Below are 23,897 nucleotides of genomic sequence, written 5' to 3' on the forward strand. Positions count from 1 at the left end.
CAAAGAAAAAACGTGTTTATATGCAATTTTTTGGGTCTCAAATATTTTTTTGCGTTTGAACAAGAGTTTTCTTTGATTGAAAATGTTTTTTTTGATTGAAGTGAAGTTTTTTCTGATTGAAAACATGTTTTGCGATTGGAGCAACTTTTTTTCGATTAAAGAATAAAGAAACAAATTTACCTTCATAATAAGAGCACTGTCTCAGTATTGGCTCAACAAGCACTATCGGTAGTAGTATAGTAGTGGTAAAATCTTAAAACACACATACAGACTCTCCAGAGTAGGAATCTGCCAACAGAGAATCTCTTGTTTTCCTATGAGCTCAAGTCATGGGTTGAAATGTGGCAATACTATTTTACGACCAGTTTTGTGTTTAAGATAACTTTTCATTGGGCTCCACAGAAAGTGATCTGTAAGGACAACGAGGCCATCCTGAAGGACAACAGTCAGCGCAGTAAGTGGCAGGTAACCGGCCCCGGAGGACTGGATATGTTGGTGCCCTCTGTGTGCCTGATTGTACCACCTCCTAATCCACTCAGCATCAGCCTCGCCAACAAGTAAGACACACAATCACATTGTTTTGGCACTCAGTGACGATTGAGTAAGTCTGTGGTGAAGGACAAATTAAATTCAAGTGTAGCTCTTTGCTGTGAGTGCAGGTTTAAATTTTGCCTGTGCTTGTGTTGTTTGAAGGAATGAGCAGTACTATGAGGCCATCCTGTCAATATGGAACCAGCTGTACATCAATGTTAAGAGTCTCATCGCCTGGCAGTACTGTCTGCTGGACATCAGACGCATCAACTCTCTTACCATCAACATGGTAAGGAGGAATAAATCTCTCTGTCTCTCATGAGACAACATATTTTGGATGATAATGAGAATTTCATTTTTATCATGCAAAACAAACAATACAAAAAAAGAAAAGTACAGAACATGCAGTATGTGAGCTCTTCAAGGAAAGACCAAAAAACAAACCTGGAGATAATATAGCAGCAAAAGAGTTCAATAACCAAGGAAATCAAAATTCTGACAGATTGCCAAGAGTTAGATGAAAATATCTGCTGAATAACTATGATGCTAATGCTAGCTGTTGAGTAGCCTATCTTAGCGTAAAGATAGTAAACAAGTGGATAGCAAACAAGATGGTAAGTATGTGATTAACAAGATTTACAGGTTGGACTACCTGCTTTTCTGTTTTCAGCAGCTGTAGTTTACTGCAGTGTGCAGGCATGAAAGTGATAGACAAATTGTTAACTTTTCCTTGTACAGGGTGACACAAAAAATGGGAACTTTTTAACAATCCAATAAAACCAAGAGTGGTGGAAGAAAAACATTTTATTCATAGTAATTGAAACCTTAAAACATGCCATTTAAGAAACAATGATGGAATTTTCATTTTTTTAAAATTACTTCCTGTAATGCATCCTTGAAATCTGCCCTTGAGATTCCTCATTGGCCGCTGCAACATCTCAGCTGGGATACTGTGAATTTCAGCCTGAATTCTCTGTTTTAACTCATCCAGAGTTCTTGGTCGAGTCGTGTACACTTTACTCTTGAGATAGCCCCAGGTAGATTTCAAAATGCAAGTAGGAAGTAATTTTTAAAAGATAAAAATTCCATTGTTTCTTAAATGGCATGTTTTACAGAAATCAGTTTCTAGCAGTACGAGGCTCAAAGTCAGACTAAACTGAATATCTGTGGACAAAACAGGACATTTGAGGAAACTCTGATCCACGTTTTCACCATTTTCTGACGAATTCATTGATCCAGAAAATAATCGACAGATGAAAACCCATCGTCAGCAGAAACACGAGCCAATTTCCAGGAACTCAGCAGTACTACTATACATTTTTGAAGCAGACTTACTATGAATAAAATATTTTTCTTCCATCACTTGGTTTTATTGGATTGTTAAAAAGTTCCCATTTTTTGTGTCACCCTGTATATCTAATGCATTTAATACAGTACATCTTAACAAAAGACCAAAGCCAGCAGCATTTATGGTGTACTGCAGTGTAGGTGTACATTGTATACCCTGCCATTCAAAAGTTTGGGATCACTTAGAAAAGCATCTTTTTTTCAATGAAGACAACATTAAATGAATCATAAATCCAGTCTAGACATTGTTAATGTGGTAAATGACTATTCTAGCTGGAACTGACTGATTTTTAATGGAATATCCACATAGGGGTACAGAGGCACATTTGTAGCAACCATCACTCTTTTGTTCTAATGCTACATTGTGTTAGCTAATGGTGCTGAAAGGCTAATTGATTAGAAAACCCCTGTGCAATTATGTTTGCACATGAATAAAAGTGTGACTTTTCGTGGGAAACATGAAATTGTCTGGGTGACCACAAACTTTTGAAGGGTAGTGTATGTGTATAGAATTCACAATACATACATTGATTGCTTACAGTACACTACAGCTAAGAGGCAGATGTCATTAAAAGGACCAGCATTATAAATAAATTCTCCTGACACAAATCTACAGAGCAGTATGATGAGGAGGACAGGTGTTCAGAGATAAACCCGCACAGAAATATGCTAATAAGCATGTTGGTCAGAGAAAAGGACCTCTGTGGCATCCAGATGCCAACAAAGCAGCAGGGATTCAGAGAGCTGCATATCTCTCAAGCCTCAAAATGGACATTTACATTTTTGAGGTTATCTCCTGCCCTAAACTTAAGCCATCACTTTTACTGTATTAATTCTCCACTTTGTTACTTGTATGAAACTGAAATTTCTAATAATAAAAACATTTTTAAAAACCAATCCAACAAAATGGAAGTTTTCCTACAGTTGTCTTATTGTTGTCTGATCGTTATAAAGTACATTTGCTTACCTTTCACTTATGATCAAGATTTTTTTTTCTGGTTCTTTACATCTAATTCAAACATAATGTTTGTGTGTGTCTTCAGTTGGCCAAGATGCGTCCTGAGGAGTACCGACAAATTATCAAGAGCCTCGAGACTCACTATGAGGAGTTCAAACTGAGCAGCCATGGCTCCCAGATGTTTGCTGATGAGGACAAGAGGAGCATTGAGAACCAGTTCACTGGAGCCCAGGCCCACTACGACCAGCTGGTGGTGCAGCTGCCTACTTATGGTCAGTATTTGTGGAAATCATCAGATAGAAATCAAGCTATATAGTATACATATATACTTAAACACACACTTTCCATTTATTTTGTGTAACTTTATTTAGTGTTATGTTCATAATTAGTAATATTCAATAATGATTAACAATGTTTAAATTATATTACTAATATACACTACCATTCAAAGGCTTGGGGTCACTTAGAAATGTCCTTATTTTTGAAAGCCAAGCATTTTTCTTTTCATTGAAGATAACATTAAACGAATCAGAAGTCCAGTCTAGACATTGTTCATGTGGTAAATGACTATTCTAGCTGGAAACGGCTCATTTTTACTGGAAAACCCAAATAGAAGTACAGAGGAACATTTCCAGCAACCATCACTGACATGATTAGAAAACCCTTGTGCAATTATGTTTGCACATGAGTACAAGTGTGAGTTTTCATGGAAAACATGAAATTGTCTGGGTGAGCCCAAACTTTTGAACAATTGTGTATCTTTATGATATACAGTGGGTACGGAAATTATTCAGATCCTTTGAAATTTTTCACTCTCTGTGTCATTGCAGCCATTTACCAAAATCAAAAAAGTTCATTTTATTTCTTATTAATGTACACTCAGCACCCCATCTTGACAGAAAAAAACAGAAATGTAGAAATTTTTGCAAATTTACTAAAAAAGAAAGACTTAAATATCACATGGTCATAAGTATTCAGACCCTGTGCTCAGTATTGAGTAGAAGCACCCTTTTCAGCTAGTACAGCCATGAGTCTTCTTGGGAATGACGCAACAAGTTTTTCACACCTGGATTTGGGGATCCTCTGCCATTCTTCCTTGCAGATCCTCTCCAGTTCTGTCAGGTTGGATGGTGAACGTTGGTGGACAGCCATTTTGAGGTCTCTCCAGAGATGCTCAATTGGGTTTAGGTCAGGGCTCTGGCTGGGCCAGTCAAGAATGGTCACAGAGTTGTTCTGAAGCCACTTCTTTGTTATTTTAGCTGTGTGCTTAGGGTCATTGTCCTGTTGAAAGGTGAACCTTCGGCCCAGTCTGAGGTCCTGAGCACTCTGGAAGAGGTTTTCCTCCAGGATATCTCTGTACTTGGCCGCATTTCATCCTTCCTTCAATTGCAACCAGTCGTCCTGTCCCTGCAGCTGAAAAACACCCCCACAACATGATGCTCCCACCACCATGTTTCACTGTAGGGATTGTATTGGGCAGGTGATGAGCAGTGCCTGCTTTTCTCCACACATACCGCTTAGAATTAACAGCAAAAAGTTCAATCTTGGTCTCATCAGACCAGAGAATCTTATTTCTCATAGTCTGGGAGTCCTTCATGTGTTTTTTGGCAAACTCTGTGCGGGCTTTCATGTGTCTTGCACTGAGGAGAGGCTTCCGTCGGGCCACTCTGCCATAAAGCCCCGACTGCAGTGATAGCTGACTTTGTGGAACTTTCTCCTGTCTCCCGACTGCATCTCTGGAGCTCAGCCACAGTGATCTTTGGGTTCTTCTTTACCTCTCTCACCAAGGCTCTTCTCCCACCATTGCTCAGTTTGGCTGGATGGCCAGGTCTAGGAAGAGCTGTGGTCGTCCCAAACTTCTTCCATTTGAGGATTATGGAGGCCACTGTGCTCTTCGGAACCTTGAGTGCTGCAGAAATTCTTTTGTAATCTTGGCCAGATCTGTGCCTTGCCACAATTCTGTCTCTGAGCTCCTTGGGCAGTTCCTTCCACCTCATGATTCTCATTTGCTCTGACATGCACTGTGAGCTGTAAGGTCTTATATAGACAGGTGTGTGCCTTTCCTAATCAAGTCCAATCAGTTTAATTAAACACAGCTGGACTCCAATAAAGAAGCAGAACCATCTCGAGGAGGATCAGAAGAAATGGACAGCATGTGAGTTAAATACGAATGTCGCTGCAAAGGGTCTGAATACTTATGACCATGTGATATTTCAGTTTTTCTTTAATAAATTTGCAAAAATTTCTACATTTCTGTTTTTTCTGTCAAGATGGGTGCTGAATGTACATTAATGAGAAATAAAATGAACTTTTTTGATTTTGGCAAATGGCTGCAAATGTATTTACATGAAAACAATGTACATTTTTATTTGGTAATCACTCTCTGCACTACTACCATTGCTGCTTATATTTAAATATATAATATTTTTAACAGAAACTTGTAGTGTGCATCTGGACAAAGTTGAACTAAAATCTAAATTGTAGAAAAAAGAGTTATATTACGCTGCTTGGTCGTTCTTAAATATTTTTTTATGTAATTCCAAAAGCTAACTTCAAAATTATGCTAGAAACCCACTCTATGATCTGACCGTAATGTAATAATGTGACCATAAATACTAATACCTTCCATGTTGTAAACGAAAAAACACGATATTACTTTAATGTGTGAGAGTACAGAAAATCATATTCTGTTCACATTTAGGTCAAGGGAATTTAGATTTAGATTTCTACAACTGTGCATCTTGTTTCTCCACAGTTGCACAGCAAGAACAAATAGAAATCCAGCAAGTAGTTGAGCAACCACGCCATCAGTTCATTATAATACAGCAACAGCAGCTTCAACAAGATGCTGCCGAAGAAGAATTCAGGAAGCTTGAAGAAGAAAGACAAAGAGTGGAGATTAAAAAAATAGCAGAGAGGAAAGCTGCCGCTGAACAAGAGGCGAGGAGGATTGAAGAAGAAAGACGGAGAGTGGAGCTTAAAAAAACTGAGAAGAAAGCAGAAGTGAAGAAAGTGGTGAACAAAGAGCATGTGGTCAAGAAGGAAGTAGTGAAAGTCGTCAGAACAGAGCCGGTGAGGAGAAGAGTGTCCTCTTCCTCTGTCTCCACTGCCTCCTCATCATCTCACAGTCTTTCAGAGCTGCACTCGCTCAGACTGAGGCTGGAGGCTGCTGAGAGCATGCTGAGTCAGCACCTTCATGTCTGCGTCGGAGAAGACGCTGTGCACGACTGTGGCCTCAAAATCATTCAGTTAGAGGTACACACAAACTCTAATGTACAAGAAAAACTGACAAACACATAACATTACAAACATCTTATATCAGACACCAATAGTAACTATTTGTTTCTTTCAGATGGTGCAGCGGGATGTTGATGCGATGCGTGATGAGTACTTAAGTTTGAGGGAGCGTATTTTGAGGGAGCTGGAAGGCATGAATGACTCAGATAAGGCCCAGTTCCTCCGCAGTGAGGTTGGAGTGATCAACCAGAGACTGGGCAGTCTGGAAAGCAGCTCGTCAGCTTACGTACAGAGGTACATAACATGACCAAACTACTGTTATCATGCTTTGTTTATTCAGGAAGTCTCATTTGCCACGTTTACGTGAGACATTTAATTCATCTTTAATTTGGAATTAAAGTTAATTCCACTTTAAAATCTCCTTGTAAACACTTAATTTCCCAATTAAAAAGTTAATTCCAAATAAACTTAATTCCGAATAAACTACCTGGTTTATTCCAATGCTAATTCTGAATAAACTAATTCCTGTCTATGTTCTGTTCATGCATACAGTTAATTCTGCGGATGCTTGGCTCCTCGCGTAGCGATGACATAGCAACGTACATGTTCTGTGACCTTACTGGCACGAGCACATTCTTCACAGAAGTAGTACGCCATTGTCGAGTTGCTGTTTCAAAACGACAATAAAAAGCCAAGTGAAAAGTGTGCTCATTAGTTGTTCCTCCATGTTGTTGGGGAAAAGAAATACCACGGCAAATGGAGTTTGTTTTCTTCCGGTAAACAGGAATACATCACGTCCACTCCCTGTCCAATCAGAATCCTTTCCAAAGGAAAGGATTACAGTGGAATGAAGGAAGGGGAAAAAAACGTGTGGTCCATGTAAACCTTAATTCAGAATTAATATTTCCATGTAAACGCAAAGCACAAAACTTTAATTCCGAATGAGTTAATTCAGAATTGATAATTTTGAACTAAAAAACTTCATGTAAACGTGGCCATTGAGAAAACGGCCTTGGTAGCAAGAAAGACCTAAGCTGTAATTACTTACTGTACAACATCACAAAAGTCACTAATATAACTAAAATGTCAGCAAAGTCCATAAAATAATGATTTTGTAAAATGTAATGACTTAGAACTGCTATCAGCTTCTACTATTACTCATTTAGTTCAGGGCTATTCAATTAATTTGGAATCGGGGCCAGTTCATGAAACTGAGGAAAAGTAAGGAACCAGACACTATGAGTAATCGCAGCAACAAATAAAGAAATTACAACAACACACTGAAGAAATCAACATATTGTATTCTGTAAATGCTAAACAATGCACATTGTGATACACCGACACAAATAGGCCCAAAGCAGTGTTACATTTAAATGTTCAACAATGTTCAAAATCAGACCAGGTGAGCAATATCCAAGCCATATTTACAGACAATTAGAGAAATGCAATTAACTAACAGAAAACATGCACTGAATTGTACATAACTGTATCAACACAACTTTACAAGTAGCTATATTCACTTTTTAAAATTGCACTCATGTGGGTAACAGGCAACATCAAATGTATCTCCACCACCAACAACAAAATAAAGTGCATTGTATGGTATAGAATAGAATAGCAACAACATAGCAGTTCATGGTATTTGATCAAGGCAATGCATTTCAAACTGCAGCACTCAGTTCAGGTGAGCCAAATCAGCTGTTTAGAATTTAATTAACTGAACTGGCAAACAACTTCATAGTGTACCAACAAATACAAAACATAACTGCATATTATGCATCTGAATAGAATTCTAACATAATGATGCAAGATACTTTATCAAGGCAACATGCTTTAAAGTAGATTTAACAATAATCACTTCATCCATTTTAAGACAGAAAAATCACTATCATCTGTCAGCAACATGTTGATGCCCATCAAATCCAAGTTGTTCTCCTCAAAGATCGAAACAATTTTCGTGAAAAGAATCTCACCGCTAGTGTGCCCCTCCATCGAAATTAGTCCAAGCAGATCCTTGCGAAAAAGTTCCCCATCAACAAATCGCACACAGGCATAGCTGTGCAACATCACTGTTATCTGTCGAGTCGTCCTCGGCCAAAGACATCCCCTCGGCCTTCTTCAGCTTGTCCAAAAGCGTCTCGAAAATGTCCGATGCAAGGGACTCCACTCCCCTAATATTTGACGTGTCAGGTATTGGAATTTGCTTGATGGAATCAATAATGCTTTTTCGAGTTTTCTCATCTGTTACGACCTCCTCAATGGATGCTAACTTACACTCCCTTGACGGTCTCGGAGTCTATAAATGGCTTTTTATTTTTACTTAGTATCCATGCAACTCCTAAGCATGCTGCCGTTGCTCTCTCTTGATCCGTACAGGCATGAAACAAAATGCGACAATCTTTGCTCATAAGATGTAAGGCCCGATAACTTGTGCCTCTGAGCAGCAGAGTCCAGTGGGAAAGTAGCATCAAAGTTAGTATGTGAGTAGTTATTGTGAAATGCCATCTCAAATTGTATTCTTTACCCACCGCGACACACTCATTGCAGATTAAGCACACTGGATTCTTTTCCACTGCAATAAACACATATTTTTCTGTCCTTTCATTGTTGAACTGCCATTTGTTTTAAGGTAGAGAGAGACATTTTGTCTTGTTAGTGCGGCTTCAGAGAAACATGTGGGTCAGAATGTAGCACCAGAGCATGGATGGACAACTTTGATTGGTCATGTGTTGTTCCTCAAAATATCTGTCCGGCCAAAACAGGTAGTTGTTTTACCTGTTTTGGCATCATGGCTTAAATGAGTGCATACCACGAGAGAATGTAATACACTGTATGAGACTACCCTTATATAATAATATTTACACTACATTCCGGGGTAAAAAATTACTCGGGGGGGCCGGACCCGGCCCGGGGGCCACCAATTGAATAGCCCTGATTTAGTTGTTGTAGTTAGCTTTAAATTTGACTATGAATATAATAGATGCCCTGATCAGCATGAAAATACACATTGCCAATGCTGATTTTGAAAAGATCTATTTCGTATGTCCAAAGTAGGAGGGAACCAAGTATTGATCTTTGTAGGAAATCCTAAATATCATTTTGGACTTGACCAGATAACACAGTCAAAAACATGACTTAGACTTAGTAGAGTCAAATCCATGAAAAGCCACTTGTCATATAAACTTCGTAATCAAATAGTATTGAATACTTTGGGAAGATTCACAAACAGTGCAGCACAATGTTGAGGCTGGTTGATCTAAAAGTCAACCGCTGTCGCTGGAGGATGATTGTACCTCCTGGTAGCCCATAGTTTCTAGCATATAGAGTTTAAAAATACAGTAAAATTTACTGAGGCAATACTTATTTAACTTGCCATCATGGTGCTGAAATGAACAAAAGCAAACACAAGTTTCATTATAAAGATGATGCTGTAACCACTGCTGGTTTAAAGCCTTTGATCAAAACCGTCTCTCCGGGAGTTTAAAGAAATGAAAGGTACTCTTCCATAGCATGTATTAACGGGAAAAGCACTCAGAGATTCAGTACTCTGCTGCTCAGTCGTTGTATAATTTCCGACGGATGAAATCTTAAAAAAAATTTGTGGTCTGTAGCGGTCGATTTGTAGTAGGATCGTAATCATCTGATCGTCAGCAGGCAGCTGTCGTATTTGTTCACTTGTTGTCATAGTTACAGTGCCGCTGTGCCGCTATCTCGCAATGATACAGAAATCATTAACAAATCAATGGATTCAGACTATAAATCGCATCACTGCCAAAATCTTATGAGATGGTCCTTCTGTCATTTCCGACCTTCCCTGAAAATTTCATCCAATTCTGTTTGTCCGTTTTTGAGTAATGTTACCACATTCCTTGGCGGGGTAACAACATAATAAATGTATCGCATCTCATCTTTTAAATATGACTTTCTTCACCTCTTGTCTTTATCAGGCTGCGGGCTCTAAGGGACATGCTGGAGAGTGTGGCACGAGCTGAGGACATTGTTAAAGTTCATGAAGCGAGACTGACCGAGAAAGAGACCACATCCCTTTCTCCTGGGGAAGTGGACGAATATATGTTGACATTGAAGGTATTTTGTGAAATGTATTATGCTGTCAGTGAATTTTGAAAAAAACATCAGCAACATATTGATGGTTTTTGTAGGTTTAGTATAATTTACAACTGTGGGGAAGCATTGCTGCAACGAATCACTTATCAAACCCATTCTAGCTATTTCTACTTATAAGTACCAGAATACCAGTGCATATTAGCACAAGGCTCAGTGGTCACACAAAAATCTGTTATTTGATGGCCAACAAATCCCATTCTTATGTTGTTAAATATATAGCATAGTATATGCTATACAATGCGCCTATTGAGTTGCTTTATATTACATAGGAGATAGACTGGATTGACTGGTGTTCTATGTGCTGTTGATCTGTAGAATGTCAAAGCAGAGTTGGATCAGAAGAAAGATGTGATGTCCTCCATGGAGAAAGAATTGACCAAGGCCAGCCACTGGAACAGCCAGGTGGGAGATCCCTTCCACAGGTGTGACATGATGTTGTCAAAATACACTGAGGAGGTGGGCGTGCTTTCAGACCGCTGGAGACGAATCCAGGGACAGATCGACACCAGGTATGTCTCTGTCTTATATCCTTTACTTAGGGTTGTTAAAATTAATGCATTAACGCAGATTAATCCATTACCGGTATTATTCAGATTAAAAATTTTAACGCTATTAACACATCTGCAGCACAGAATGAGTCAAAATCCCTGAAATGTATCTGGCAGCGCATTTCGGGTATTTTAAATTGGATGGGTTGCTTCTATTTTACTGGCGCAGCTTTTCCAGTGTTTATGGCATTAGTTTAACAGCTAAGGAAACGCACAGACCAATAAGATACGAGTTCAGCCATCCCACGTGACACTACTCAGCCAGTGACTTGGTCTCTGCATTCCAGCTGTTAAACATTGAAGCTGAGTTAAAAAAAAAAAGGTGAGGGACAGACGAGAGGATGATGGGCAAAAAGATAAACAAGAAAAGCACTCAGAGTGCAGTGCTCCACCAAGACTGGTCAGTTCTCAATTTGTGTGTTCAGAAATCATGGTAACATAGAATCTAGCCATTTAATATAGATCGACCAACAAACTAACTAAATAAATACAAAATTGCCTTGCGTGAGCACAGGCATGTGTTGTGCATGTGTACGTCATGTAGTACAGATACTGAATTGGGTGACCGAAGTAGTGAACTGAGTGAATTGATGCAGGTAACTGAAACAGTGTTCACTTGTCATGGTTACAGTGACGCCGTGCCGACCGCTATATCTCGCAATGGAAAATCCTTAATAAATCCGTGGATCCAGACTATAAGCTGCATCACTGCCAAAATCGAATGAGGTGGTCCATATATCATTTCGGACCTTCCCTGAGAATTTCATCCAAATCTGTTTCTCTGTTTTTGAGTAATGTTGCACAGGACACACAGATTCACAGACAAACATATGCCGATCATCACATAACTCTGCTGCGTTCCTTGATGGAGTAATAAATAAATCGACACTGAGAGGAAAGTCGCCCTGCACATGCTGATCATGTTTGGCTCATCATACAGCTGTAAGCCAACTTCTCAACTATGAATATAATCCAAACTAAATAGGGTTTCAGACTCACCAATGAGCTCCTAATGTGTTTGAGAATGACCCTGACACCGTTCAGACTACAATTCAACATACTGGTAGCTCAGTTCTCCCATTAAGCAGCAGGAGTATAAGGGGATGATGTAAGAGAAAATAAAATGTTGAAGTCTTCAACTGTTTAAATTTTTTGAGATTTAGAGATTGTTAAAGTTGATTCAGGTTTTCCAGTCATTACTTTTCATTTTATTTTGAGATGTACAGTTTATATATATATATATATATATATATATATATATATATATATATAAATGATTTGACGGTCAGTTATTGAATAAAGCTACCAGGTTAATTCAACATATGCCACACTAATTCAAGTTTGACATTATGATGTTGTGGCATTTTCTCTGACTGGACCTCTTTGAATTTTAGTTGAATACCCCTGTGCCAAACAGCACATTGGCCCTCTTTTTGAATACAAAAAAAACCCCCAAAGACAGAACAGTCCACCAACTTACAGTAATATGAATTCTCTACAGGAAGGAGTTTTCGTTTCACTGAAGCACAGGTGTTTAATAAACATATTAGGTGCATATATGTTCCCTTCTTTCCTGAATCTGTTTGCTCATGCAAAATGAAATGCGATATAGATTAAAAATGAATATTTAGTTGTGATTAATCGAAATTAATCCACAGCAATCCCATGATTAATCTGATTAAAAACTTTAATCGTTTGACAGCATTACCTTGTTTATAACAAAGACCAATGTCAGAGTTTACCTATAGCTGACTTAAACACCAACTTGAAGACCTGATGCTAGCATTGTTCTGTGCTCTGACAGCATTGTGTATTTTTGTCTACTTTGTGGTTGCCAGTTTAATAATTCACGCCATGTCAAAAGCCACAAGGCTATCACTTCAAATGTGAATCTAGAGCCTGTTTTACAAAAGCAGTTTGCAAACACAGATCTGATGAAATCATTATTTGACCCTAGGAAGACTAGTTGGTGCCATTGGCATCAACTAATGGGGATCCTTTTAAATAAATGAATAAATCCAGTTGACAGAAAAATGAATGACTGATAAAAACAAAACTAATTCAAAGATGAGTCCTTAATGAATATAAGCATTTGTTACTGACCAAGACATTGGCAGCTATTTACCAGGCTGCATTAGATTGAAGCCTTGTTTTTAAGACAAATCAATGAGAGATATGGTATTCTCTTTTGTATTCGTTTTCTTGCTTTGTCTTGCTCAGACTCCAGGATCTGCAGTTGTATGTGCCTCAGCTGCAGCACTACAAGCAAACCAGCACTTCCCTTTTTGACTGGATTGATGCCACAACGAAAAAACAGAACGCACTACAAGCCACCAAGATAGAGAATGTCCAAGCACTTAAAGACCACATTACCAACCAGAAGGTCTTCTGTTCAGCATGTCATTGCTATTCATTAGCTTGTTTACTGCAGTGACTTGGTTGTAAGTCCATGCCTGTTTAATCATTAGATGTCTGACTTCTTTGTTTGGTTGCTTTTTCAAGGCTCTGAACACAGAAATCAAGGCGAAGAGGGAGACAGTAGAGAGGGTGCTGAAGGACAATGAGGCCTGTGTGAACGCTATTAAGGCAAGTAGGCCACAGCACTATATAATCGACTTCAAATTCATCAAGTAAATTACATTTCTGATTTCCTGACTGTTTTCTTTTTTGCAGGACTATGAAACCGACCTCTCTTCTTACACATCTGGTTTAGAAACTTTGCTCAACGTCCCCATTAAGAGGACAATGCTGAAGTCTCCGTCAATGGATCTAAATCAGGAGGTACTGAAACTAAAACAGTGTCATTTAAAAAAAAAAAAAAAGAATCCTAGCTTTGGGCATTTTGTGACCCTCCAGCAACTTTGATATCTGTAGGTTAAAGGAGGTTATTGTTCCATAAACTTCTTTCTGAATAGTGTAGGTATGAGACAGTGTATCTAAATTTGTCTTTGTTTCAGGCTATACAGCTGCAGACTCGTTACATGGAATTGCTTACAATGTCTGGTGACTACCACAAATTCCTGGGCGAGTCGCTCAAAAACATGGAAGAGCTCAAGGTACCTATCTCCTGTACTTAATTTTTGTGCTCGCTATATATTTGTTTGTGCTGTATCTTATTGTATGTGTACTAAATTTTTTCTTTCCACGTTGGATTTAAACTTATATCGGCACCCCATCCATTGACTTTGAACAAATTGTGCCGTTTCTGGACGTTTTTTCCTCCTTCCACCTTCCAGTAATGTGAAGTCCTGTAGCTCTCTGGAAACATCAAAACAATGTATAGAAGTAGGGAGAATTTTGTTACAAAGCTATATCGCTATGAATCATAAAAAAAAGTTTCATTTGATAAATGATTTATTTTACAAACATGAGAAAATACGTGGAATCAACATGTATAAAATTTGCGTAAATCTCCAAAGGTATTACCTACACATAAAAAAGTGGTTGCTCGACATGCTATAAATACTTCATTGTTTGTATTTTTACAACCCTACACGCGTTTTTCACACTACTCTACACATCAACCCCATACAGATATTTTACTGTTCTGAATGTAAGCTAAGTTTTAACACTCTGAACCCCAATTAGTTTCTGGGCATTTTTTACTCCTGTCACAGTTCTACCATATTTTTGATTTAATATAAAGTATTTCACTTCACAACAAAACCATGTCTAGTAGTCAGAAAGATGTGACTGACTAAGCTTTGACCAATAGACATATGACAATAATTTTTAAAAATCCAGTGAACTGCAGTCTGTGTTGACACAGAGCAGAATAGAGACAGTATGAGAGATTTAGAGGGTTAGGGTTAACCAAATAAAATGGAGTTGATCAAAAAAAATTAATGCAGCGTGGCTCAAAAACAGTTGGCAGTGGGGCAACGTATCATTTTGTTGTTGGAAGATGCATTTAGAATCATCAAATAATTTTCTAGAGGTTATCTGCAGAGTAGTGTGAGGTTTTAGAACCACCATTTTCCCCCATTTCTGTTAACACCTGTGGGGGGTTGGGAAAATGTTCTACTTGATGGTTCCAGTTTTTTGTCAGTTTTTGTAGAATGAATAATCAGAAAAACTATCCATTCATTATCTACTATTATCTCTATTAGGGTCATGGGGGGTTTGAGTCTATCCTAGCTGACTTGGGGCGAAGGCAGGGGACACCCTGGACAGGTCACCAGTCTGTCACAGAACTACACATAGAGACAAACAATCACACTTGCATTCACACCTACAGACAATTTAGAATCACCAATTAACCTGAGCATGCTTTTGGACTGTTAGAGGAAGCTAGAGAACCAGGAGAAAACCCATGCATGCACAGGGAGAACATGCAAACTCCATGCAGAAAGATCCCAGGTCTTGACTGGGACATGAGCTGGGGAGCTTCTAGCTGTGAGGTGACACTGCTTACCACATGCAGCCCCCAAAGAATTTTTTAAAATGATTTATGGCATTATAAATGTATTAAATTGCATTACACATATTTCTAAGTTCTCTCTACTTGTACTTTCTCTTTGTTTTACTGCTTCCACAGAGCTGCAGGAATTTATGTTTCACTAAAAAATGAGTTCACAGTAAGTAAAAATGTGACAGCAGCAAAAACCACTTAGAAACCTTGGAGTTCAGAGGGTAAAGTTACACTAAGTTAAGTTAATGTAACATTAACGAACATTGTCATCTTAACTAAAAAGAAGAAATGATGATAAATGCTCATACTAACAAATTCTAGAGCACACTTCAGCCTTTTGCAGTTCATTCTTTTGTTTTAGGGCCTATAACTTTACAGTTTTGGTTGACCACTCATTATCCCCATTTCCAGTTGCAGTCTGCCCAAATAAACTCATTCAAATCAGTCATCAAAATGTACCTAATTCTCTGTATTCACCTTTGCTCTGTCTTGCTTCCAGATTCGCGACACCCGGATTGACCTGTTAGAAGAAGAACTTCGTCTCCTTAGGGAGGATATCCAAGACTGCAACGGCAGAAACAAATCACTGGAAGACACGGTTGCTCGTTACCAGCTGGAGCTGTCTCAGTCACAGGAACAGCTGTTGTCCGTGGAGGAGGTGAAGCGAAATACGGCCTTGCAGTGCAATGCCACCAAAGAGAGCCTTGACAGTACTCAAAGCCAGCTGACAGAGCTCAGTGATCAGGTAACACGTCTTAAATACTTACTGGATGAAGAAAAGAGGAAGAGGAAGCTAGCGGAGGAGCGCTATAATCAGCAGCAGGAGGAATATGAATCAGTGTTGAGGAAGAGGCAGAATGAGCTGGAGACAGTCAGCTGGTCCAAGATGGACGTTGAGAAGAGTGTGGCAAATAAGGACCATGAGATCGAAAACCTGCGGCGGCAGCTGGATGCTGAAACAGGAAGGGTCAAGGAGCTACAGACGGATATATCAAAGGTAAGAAGCCAGTGCAATATGGAGATCAATAGTTTAAAACTCAGCTATGAATCCCAGATCCAGGCCAGTCGCACAGACATCCACAGGCTGGCAGCCCAGAGGGACGAGGATACCGCTGAGCTCCACATGCAGTATGACAGAATGGAGGCAGAGAGAAGGAGTCTGGAGGAGGAGGTCAAGAAGCTTAGGATATCTGTTGTCCAGGCTGAGGAGCAAAGAATGAGATCGGAGGAGGAAGCTCAGAGTCAGCGAGCTTTGATCATAGAAGAAGGGCGCAGGAGGAGAGAACTAGAAAGTCAGGTGGAGTTGTTGATGAGTCAGAGGGATGAGGAAAGCAGTGAGTATAGAGAGGAGCTGGCTGAGCTCTTGAAGACTCTGCAGGACAAGAGTGACCAGTTGGCTTATGTCACACACAGTCTTGAAGAGGAGAACCGAAGGAGAAAAACCATAGAAGAAGGGCAAGCTGTACTCAAACAAACTGTGAACCAGCTGCAGGTAAAGCTAGCAAGCTCATCGGTGGCTACAACCCAGCTGAGGGAATATGATGAGGAACTTCAGAAGATGCGTTTGGAACTTGAGAGAGAGAGCAAAGAGCGAAGCAGGATGGAACAAAATATGAGCAGGCTAAATTCTCGCATCAAGGACCTGCAGGCTGTGAGAGATGGGCTGGAAAGTCAGATGGAGAATTTGAGGATAGCTAACCAAGAAGAAGTGGCCAGACGAAGGCAGGCTGAAGCAGAGCTGGAAAAGACCACTATTAACATGACCGAGTATGCCACCACCATCACTGCACTACGCAAGAGCCAAGAACAAGCTAGCACATCAGGAAAGAGAGGTGAAGAAGAACGTCTCAGGTTACAGGAAGAGTTAGAAAGAAGCTTGAGACAAAACAAGAATTCTGCAGAGCGCATGACACAGCTTAGCACCGAGCTGAAAGCCCTACAGCAACAACTGCTCCAGGAGCAGGCCTATCTCAAAGAAGCAAAACTTAGGAATGACGGTCTTTACAGAACAATAGAGGAGAAAAGTAAGGCACTGAATGAAAACACTGTTCAGCTTGAAAGCCTGAAGGAGATAACAGAGACCCAGACCAAAGAAAGGCTGAGGCTGGAGGAGGAATTAAGGGCAGCACATCATGATAAAGAGGAACTCTTGAGATCCAAACAAGGAAGGGATGATGAGCTCTCCACACAGATTACTACCTTGGAGCTGCAGCTGCAGGCCAGTGAGCGTAGCAATAAAGACTATCACAGCCTGGTCTCAGAGCTCTCTTCAGAGCGGGAGAAACTCAAGCTGGAGACTGAGAACATGCAAACACAGGCCACCGAGGTACATCGGTGTTTGACACTTACTTCTGGACTACTCTCGTCTTTCCAAATCAGTCCTAACTTGGAACATTCAAGTAGCTACCATTGTCCACTCTCTGTAGCTGAACCTTTGCTTGCATGCTGGAACAACTATTGATCCACTGTGAATGTATCCCACGCGGTAGTCTGATCTGAACGCATGTATGCGTATGTGTTTGAATAAGCTTGCATGTCAATTACTTGCATGCAAATGTGATCTGTGCCTCTCTGCCTTCCAGTCTCCTCAATCCATTGCATCCCTGTCCCCAGTATGCAAAAATGTGCAGTCTGCATGCTTTTTTGAATTTTCTTCTTTCATGCAGAATTATCATTTCCGTTAATTACATCACTCCTGCCAGTTCACTGGTATCATACAATTTGATTGTTGTTGATTGTACTGTAGCTACGTTATAGTCTTTGGGATAGATTTTGCAAATTTATAAAACAGCACTAATATACGCTTAAAATATAAACAATTTGTCAAACTACTTGAGGGACCCCTTCCTTCAATTTAAAATCATGTAATCAAAATTCTCCCCATCTATTGGTTTTACATATCAGTGCTGTTTTGCAAATGTACAGAATATAGACTATAGATCTATGACAATCTAAAGAAAATCCTGGTTAAAATACTTAATTTGTTGGTTTGTGTGTGTAGCTGTAATTGCTATGTCTGCAGGATTGGGAAGGTTGATTTGACAACAGAAAATGATAGCTTTTAAACCTGTTGAAGCATGCGTTTCGACTGAATAATTGCCTTTAAAATGTGAGCAATGTAAAAATGGTACCTTATACTTTTACTTCCCAGTCTTGTAAGACCTCGAGCATGATTGATTATTTACTGTAATTTAATATGCACTTAAAGTAGTGTTTTTTTCTATGATACTGCAAATGAACTAGTGTGTTTCTGAGCTGACTAATTTTTTCTCTTTGTTCTTTCTCTGCTTTTTCACTTTATTTTTCTGCAGACAAGAGCCATGATGCAGTCCCTTCAGTCCCAGTACAATGATGTTGTAAAAGAGAGAGATGCTGAGCTTCGCAATAAGCAACGTCTACAGGAGGAAAATGAGAGGGTGAAGAGGGACTTAAGTTACTGGAAGGACCAATGTGATAGTAAACAGGGAATGATTAGGCAATATGACACAGACAAGGAGATTTTGGAAAGGGACAAGAAATCTTTAAAAAGTGAGATTGAGCGGTTGATGAGGGAACTCAAGGATCTTGATGAAACAAACAAAAGTAGGTTGTCATCCATCCAGAGAGAAATGAAAGAGGTCAGTGTCAGACAAACCAAGGAGACTGAGCTGAAGACAACTAGAGCACCACCAATCTTGGAAACATCCACTGCAATTTTTGATGGAGTTCGCAAACCAGTCACAGCAAACCAGTTGCTTGACTGTGGTGTTTTGGACAAACCAACATTTAACCAGCTAATGAAGGGACATAAGACTGTCCCTGAAGTATCTGTTGACAAAAAAGTCAACCTAAAAGGGACAGGCCCAATAGCAGGGGTGGTAATTGAAAGTCCGAAAAGTCCAGGGTCCATGACGAGAACACTTTGCAAAATGACTTTCACAGAAGCTAAGAAAGACAATCTCCTCCCACAAGACAGTGTTGACTTGCTACTGGATGCTCAAGCTGCTACAGGCCATATTATTGACCCGAGAACAAATCAGAAGTTGACAGTTGAAGAAGCATGTAATCAAGGTGTGGTTGATGATGAGGACAGAGAAAGGTTGCTTGCTGCAGAAGCTGCAGCTGTAGGATTTGGTGGACCTGGCACAAGCAAACCTCTTTCAGTATTTCAGGCCATGAAGAAGGGGCTGATCGACAAGACCACAACACTACGTCTGTTACAAGCCCAGGAGGCTACAGGAGGCATTCTGGATCCCATAAACAGTGTGTTCCTTCCCAAAGACACAGCCATTGAGCGTGATCTAATTGATGATACCATATGTCGTGCTTTAAGTAAGAGGCCCGAGCTGTACCTGGACCCAGAAAATGAGGAGGGTGTAACCTATAGTGCGATGAAAAGGAGATGTAGAGTAGATCCAGACACAGGCCTCTTGCTTCTTCCCATTCCTGAGAAGGTGGACCCCTCAAAACTTGTTTTTGATGGTGTTCGTAAACCTGTCACATCCAGCCAGTTGCTTGATTGTGGTGTCTTGGACAAGCCAACATTTAAAGATCTAGAAAAGGGCAAGAAAACTGTCCCGGAGGTGTCTGAGGATAAAAAGGTCAGTCTGAAGGGCACTGGACCGATTGCTGGGGTTGTTGCTGGGCGTAAAGGCAAAATGTCTTTCACACAAGCCAAGAAACAAATGCTCCTGTCTGATGATAGTGCAGATTTGCTATTAGAAGCCCAAGCTGCCACAGGTCACATCATCGACCCCAAAACTAATCAGAAGCTAACCGTGGAGGAGGCTTGTGCCAAGGGAGTGGTGGACATTAGAGATGAAGACAAATTATTTGCAGCAGAGGCTGCTGCCATAGGCTATAAGGATCCTAATGTAGCAAAGCCTCTGTCAGTGTTTGAGGCCATGAAGAAGGGATTAATTGAAAAGGAGACTGCAGTACGCCTTCTGCAGGCCCAGGTGTCATCGGGAGGCGTTCTAGATCCCATTCTTAGTGTGTTCCTACCTAAGGACACAGCTATCAAGCGCAAAATTTTTGATGAAAACCTCCATAATGCTCTAAGCCAGACTCCTGACTGTTACCTTGACCCAGAAACGGACCATGAAGCAAGCTATGAGGCTTTGAAGAAAAGATGTAAAATAGAACCTCACACAGGTCTGCTACTTCTGCCAATCACTGAGAAGATAGATCCTTCCAAATTGATCTTTGATGGCGTTCGTAAACCAGTAACAGCACAGCAACTGCTTGATTGTGGAGTCTTGGACAAGCCAACAGTTACCCAGCTAATGAAGGGGGAGAAAACTGTTCCAGAGGTGTCAGAGGATAAAAAGATATTTCTAAAGGGGACAGGATCAATTGCTGGTGTGGCAACTGGACCATCAGGGAAGGTGTCTTTCTCAGAAGGTAAGAAAAAAATGCTTATACCACCCGATAGTGCAGATTTGCTATTGGAAGCTCAGGCTGCCACAGGTCACATAATTGATCCCACATCCAATCAGAAGCTGACAGTAGAGGAAGCATGTGCGAGAGGAGTGGTGGACAAAAAGGATCGAGATAAACTCTTGGCAGCAGAATGTGCTGCTGTGGGCTACCGGGATCTGAACACAGCTAAACCTCTTTCAGTGTTTGAGGCAATGAAGAAGGGACTGATCGATAGGAACACTGCTGTACGCCTGTTGCAGGCCCAGGAGCTTGCAGGAGGAATTCTAGATCCCAACCTTAGTGTGTTTCTTCCTAAAGACACAGCTATAAAGCGCAACCTTCTAGATGAAGAACTCCGTCATGCACTCAACCAGGATCCTCAGTGTTACCTTGATCCTGACACAGAGCGAGATGCTAGTTATGGGTCTTTGAAGAAAAGATGCAAAACAGAGTCTCACACAGGTTTGATGTTTCTACCAATCACTGAGAGAAAAGACCCTTCGAAACTGATGTTTGATGGTGTTCGCAAGCCAGTCTCCGCACAGCAGTTGTTTGAATGTGGGGTCCTTGACAAGCCAACATTTAACCAACTAACGAAAGGAGACAAGACTGTCCCAGAGGTGTCTGAGGATAAAAGGTCAATCTGAAGGGGACAGGCCCCATTGCTGGGGTTGTAGCTGGACGTCAAGGTAAAATGTCATTGTCAGAAGCCAAGGAACAGAATCTCCTGTCTGATGATAGTGCAGATTTGCTACTGGAAGCCCAGGCTGCAACAGGTCACATCATTGACCCAAAAACTGATGAAAAGCTGACAGTAAAGGAAGCATGTGCCAAAGGAGTGGTGGACATTAGAGATCGAGACAAATTATTGGCAGCAGAGGCTGCTGCTATTGGCTACAAGGATCCTAGTGCAGCCAAGCCTCTGTCAGTGTATGAGGCCATGAAGAAGGGACTGATTGAAAAGGAGACTGCAGTACGCCTTCTGCAGGCCCAGGTGTCATCTGGAGGCATTCTGGATCCCAATGTCAGTGTGTTCCTACCTAAAGACACAGCTATCAAGCGCAACCTTTTAGATGAAAACCTCAGTCGTGCTCTGAACCAGAGTCCTGCGTGTTACCTCGACCCTGAAACTGAGCATAATGCCAGCTATGAGGCTTTGAAGAAAAGATGTAAGACAGAACCTCACACAGGTCTGCTACTTATGCCAATCACTGAAAAGTTAGATCCTTCCAAATTGATATTTGATGGTGTTCGTAAGCCAGTAACAGCACAGCAATTGCTTGATTGTGGAGTCCTGGACAAACCGACAGTCACCCAGCTAATGAAGGGGGAGAAAACTGTTCCAGAGGTGTCAGAGGATAAGAAGGCCTTTCTGAAAGGGACAGGATCAATTGCTGGTGTGGTAGCAGGTCCTTTAGAGAAGATGTCTTTATCTGAGGCCAAGAAAAAGATGCTCATGCCATCAGACAGTGCAGACTTGTTATTGGAAGCTCAGGCTGCCACAGGCCACATAATTGATCCCACATCCAATCAGAAGCTGACAGTAGAGGAAGCATGTGCAAGAGGAGTGGTGGACAAAAAGGATCGAGACAAACTCTTGGCAGCAGAAAGTGCTGCTGTGGGCTACCGGGATCCAAACACAGCTAAATCTCTTTCAGTGTTTGAGGCAATGAAGAAGGGACTGATCAATAGAAACACTGCTGTACGCCTGTTGCAGGCCCAGGAGTTTGCAGGAGGAATTCTAGATCCCAACCTCAGTGTTTTCCTTCCTAAAGACACAGCTATAAAGCGCAACCTTCTAGATGAAGACCTTTGCCGTGAACTAAGCAGGGATCCTCAGTGTTACCTTGATCCCGACACAGAGTGTGATGCCAGTTATGGGTCTTTGAAGAAAAGATGCAAAACAGAGTCTCATACAGGTCTGATGCTTCTGCCAATCACTGAGAGAAAAGACCCTTCGAAACTGATGTTTGATGGTGTTCGTAAGCCAGTCTCCGCACAGCAGTTGTTTGAATGTGGGGTCCTTGACAAGCCAACATTTAACCAACTAACAAAAGCAGAGAAAACTGTCCCAGAGGTGTCTGAGGATAAAAAGGTCAATCTGAAGGGGACAGGCCCCATTGCTGGGGTTGTGGCTGGACGTCAAGGTAAAATGTCATTGTCAGAAGCCAAGAAACAAATGCTCCTGTCTGATGATAGTGCAGATTTGCTACTGGAAGCCCAGGCTGCTACGGGTCACATCATCGACCCAAAAACCGATGAAAAGCTGACAGTAAAGGAAGCATGTGCCAAGGGAGTGGTGGACATTAGAGATCGAGACAAATTATTGGCAGCAGAGGCTGCTGCTATTGGCTATAAGGATCCTAGTGCAGCCAAGCCTCTGTCAGTGTTTGAGGCCATGACAAAGGGACTGATTGAAAAGGAGACTGCAGCACGCCTTCTGCAGGCCCAGGTGTCGTCGGGAGGCATTCTGGATCCCATTCTCAGTGTGTTCCTACCTAAGGACACAGCTATCAAGCGCAATCTATTGGATGAAAACCTCAGTCGTGCTCTGAACCAGAGTCCTGCATGTTACCTTGACCCAGAAACGGAACGTATTGCCAGCTATGAGGCTTTGAAGAAAAAATGTAAGACAGAACCTCACACAGGTCTGCTACTTATGCCAATCACTGAAAAGTTAGATCCTTCCAAATTGATATTTGATGGTGTTCGTAAGCCAGTAACAGCACAGCAATTGCTTGATTGTGGAGTCCTGGACAAACCGACAGTCACCCAGCTAATGAAGGGGGAGAAAACTGTTCCGGAGGTGTCAGAGGATAAGAAGGCCTTTCTGAAAGGGACAGGATCAATTGCTGGTGTGGTAGCAGGTCCTTTAGGGAAGATGTCTTTTTCAGAAGGTAAGAAAAAGATGCTCATGCCATCAGACAGTGCAGATTTGCTATTGGAAGCTCAGGCTGCCACAGGCCACATAATTGATCCCACATCCAATCAGAAGCTGACAGTAGAGGAAGCATGTGCAAGAGGAGTGGTGGACAAAAAGGATCGAAATAAACTCTTGGAAGCAGAAAGTGCTGCTGTGGGCTACCAGGATCCAAACACTGCGAAATCTCTTTCAGTGTTTGAGGCAATGAAGAAGGGACTGATCGATAGAAAAACTGGTGTACGCCTGCTGCAGGCCCAGGAGCTTGCAGGAGGAATTCTAGATCCCAACCTCAGTGTTTTCCTTCCTAAAGACGCAGCTATAAAGCGTAACCTTTTAGATGAAGACCTTTGTCGTGCTCTAAACAAGGATCCTCAGTGTTACCTTGACCCAGACACAGAGCAAGATGCCAGTTATGGG

At 41.0% G+C, this 23,897-nt stretch overlaps 1 protein-coding gene across 1 annotated transcript in view; it reads left to right on the plus strand.

Moving 5' to 3' along the window:
- LOC110958566 (desmoplakin-like) overlaps nt 1–23,897 on the plus strand; it is a 49,873-nt gene that overhangs the window by 16,418 nt on the left and 9,558 nt on the right. The window contains 13 exon segments of the mRNA XM_051947346.1: nt 403–557; nt 694–820; nt 2,922–3,108; nt 5,592–6,091; nt 6,189–6,367; nt 10,021–10,159; nt 10,514–10,707; nt 12,967–13,129; nt 13,249–13,332; nt 13,420–13,527; nt 13,704–13,802; nt 15,657–17,483; nt 18,469–18,873. Coding sequence (XP_051803306.1) covers nt 403–557; nt 694–820; nt 2,922–3,108; nt 5,592–6,091; nt 6,189–6,367; nt 10,021–10,159; nt 10,514–10,707; nt 12,967–13,129; nt 13,249–13,332; nt 13,420–13,527; nt 13,704–13,802; nt 15,657–17,483; nt 18,469–18,873 — 4,167 coding nt within the window.

Source organism: Acanthochromis polyacanthus, chromosome 4 (assembly GCF_021347895.1).
Source record: "Acanthochromis polyacanthus isolate Apoly-LR-REF ecotype Palm Island chromosome 4, KAUST_Apoly_ChrSc, whole genome shotgun sequence".
Classification (NCBI taxonomy): domain Eukaryota; kingdom Metazoa; phylum Chordata; class Actinopteri; family Pomacentridae; genus Acanthochromis; species Acanthochromis polyacanthus.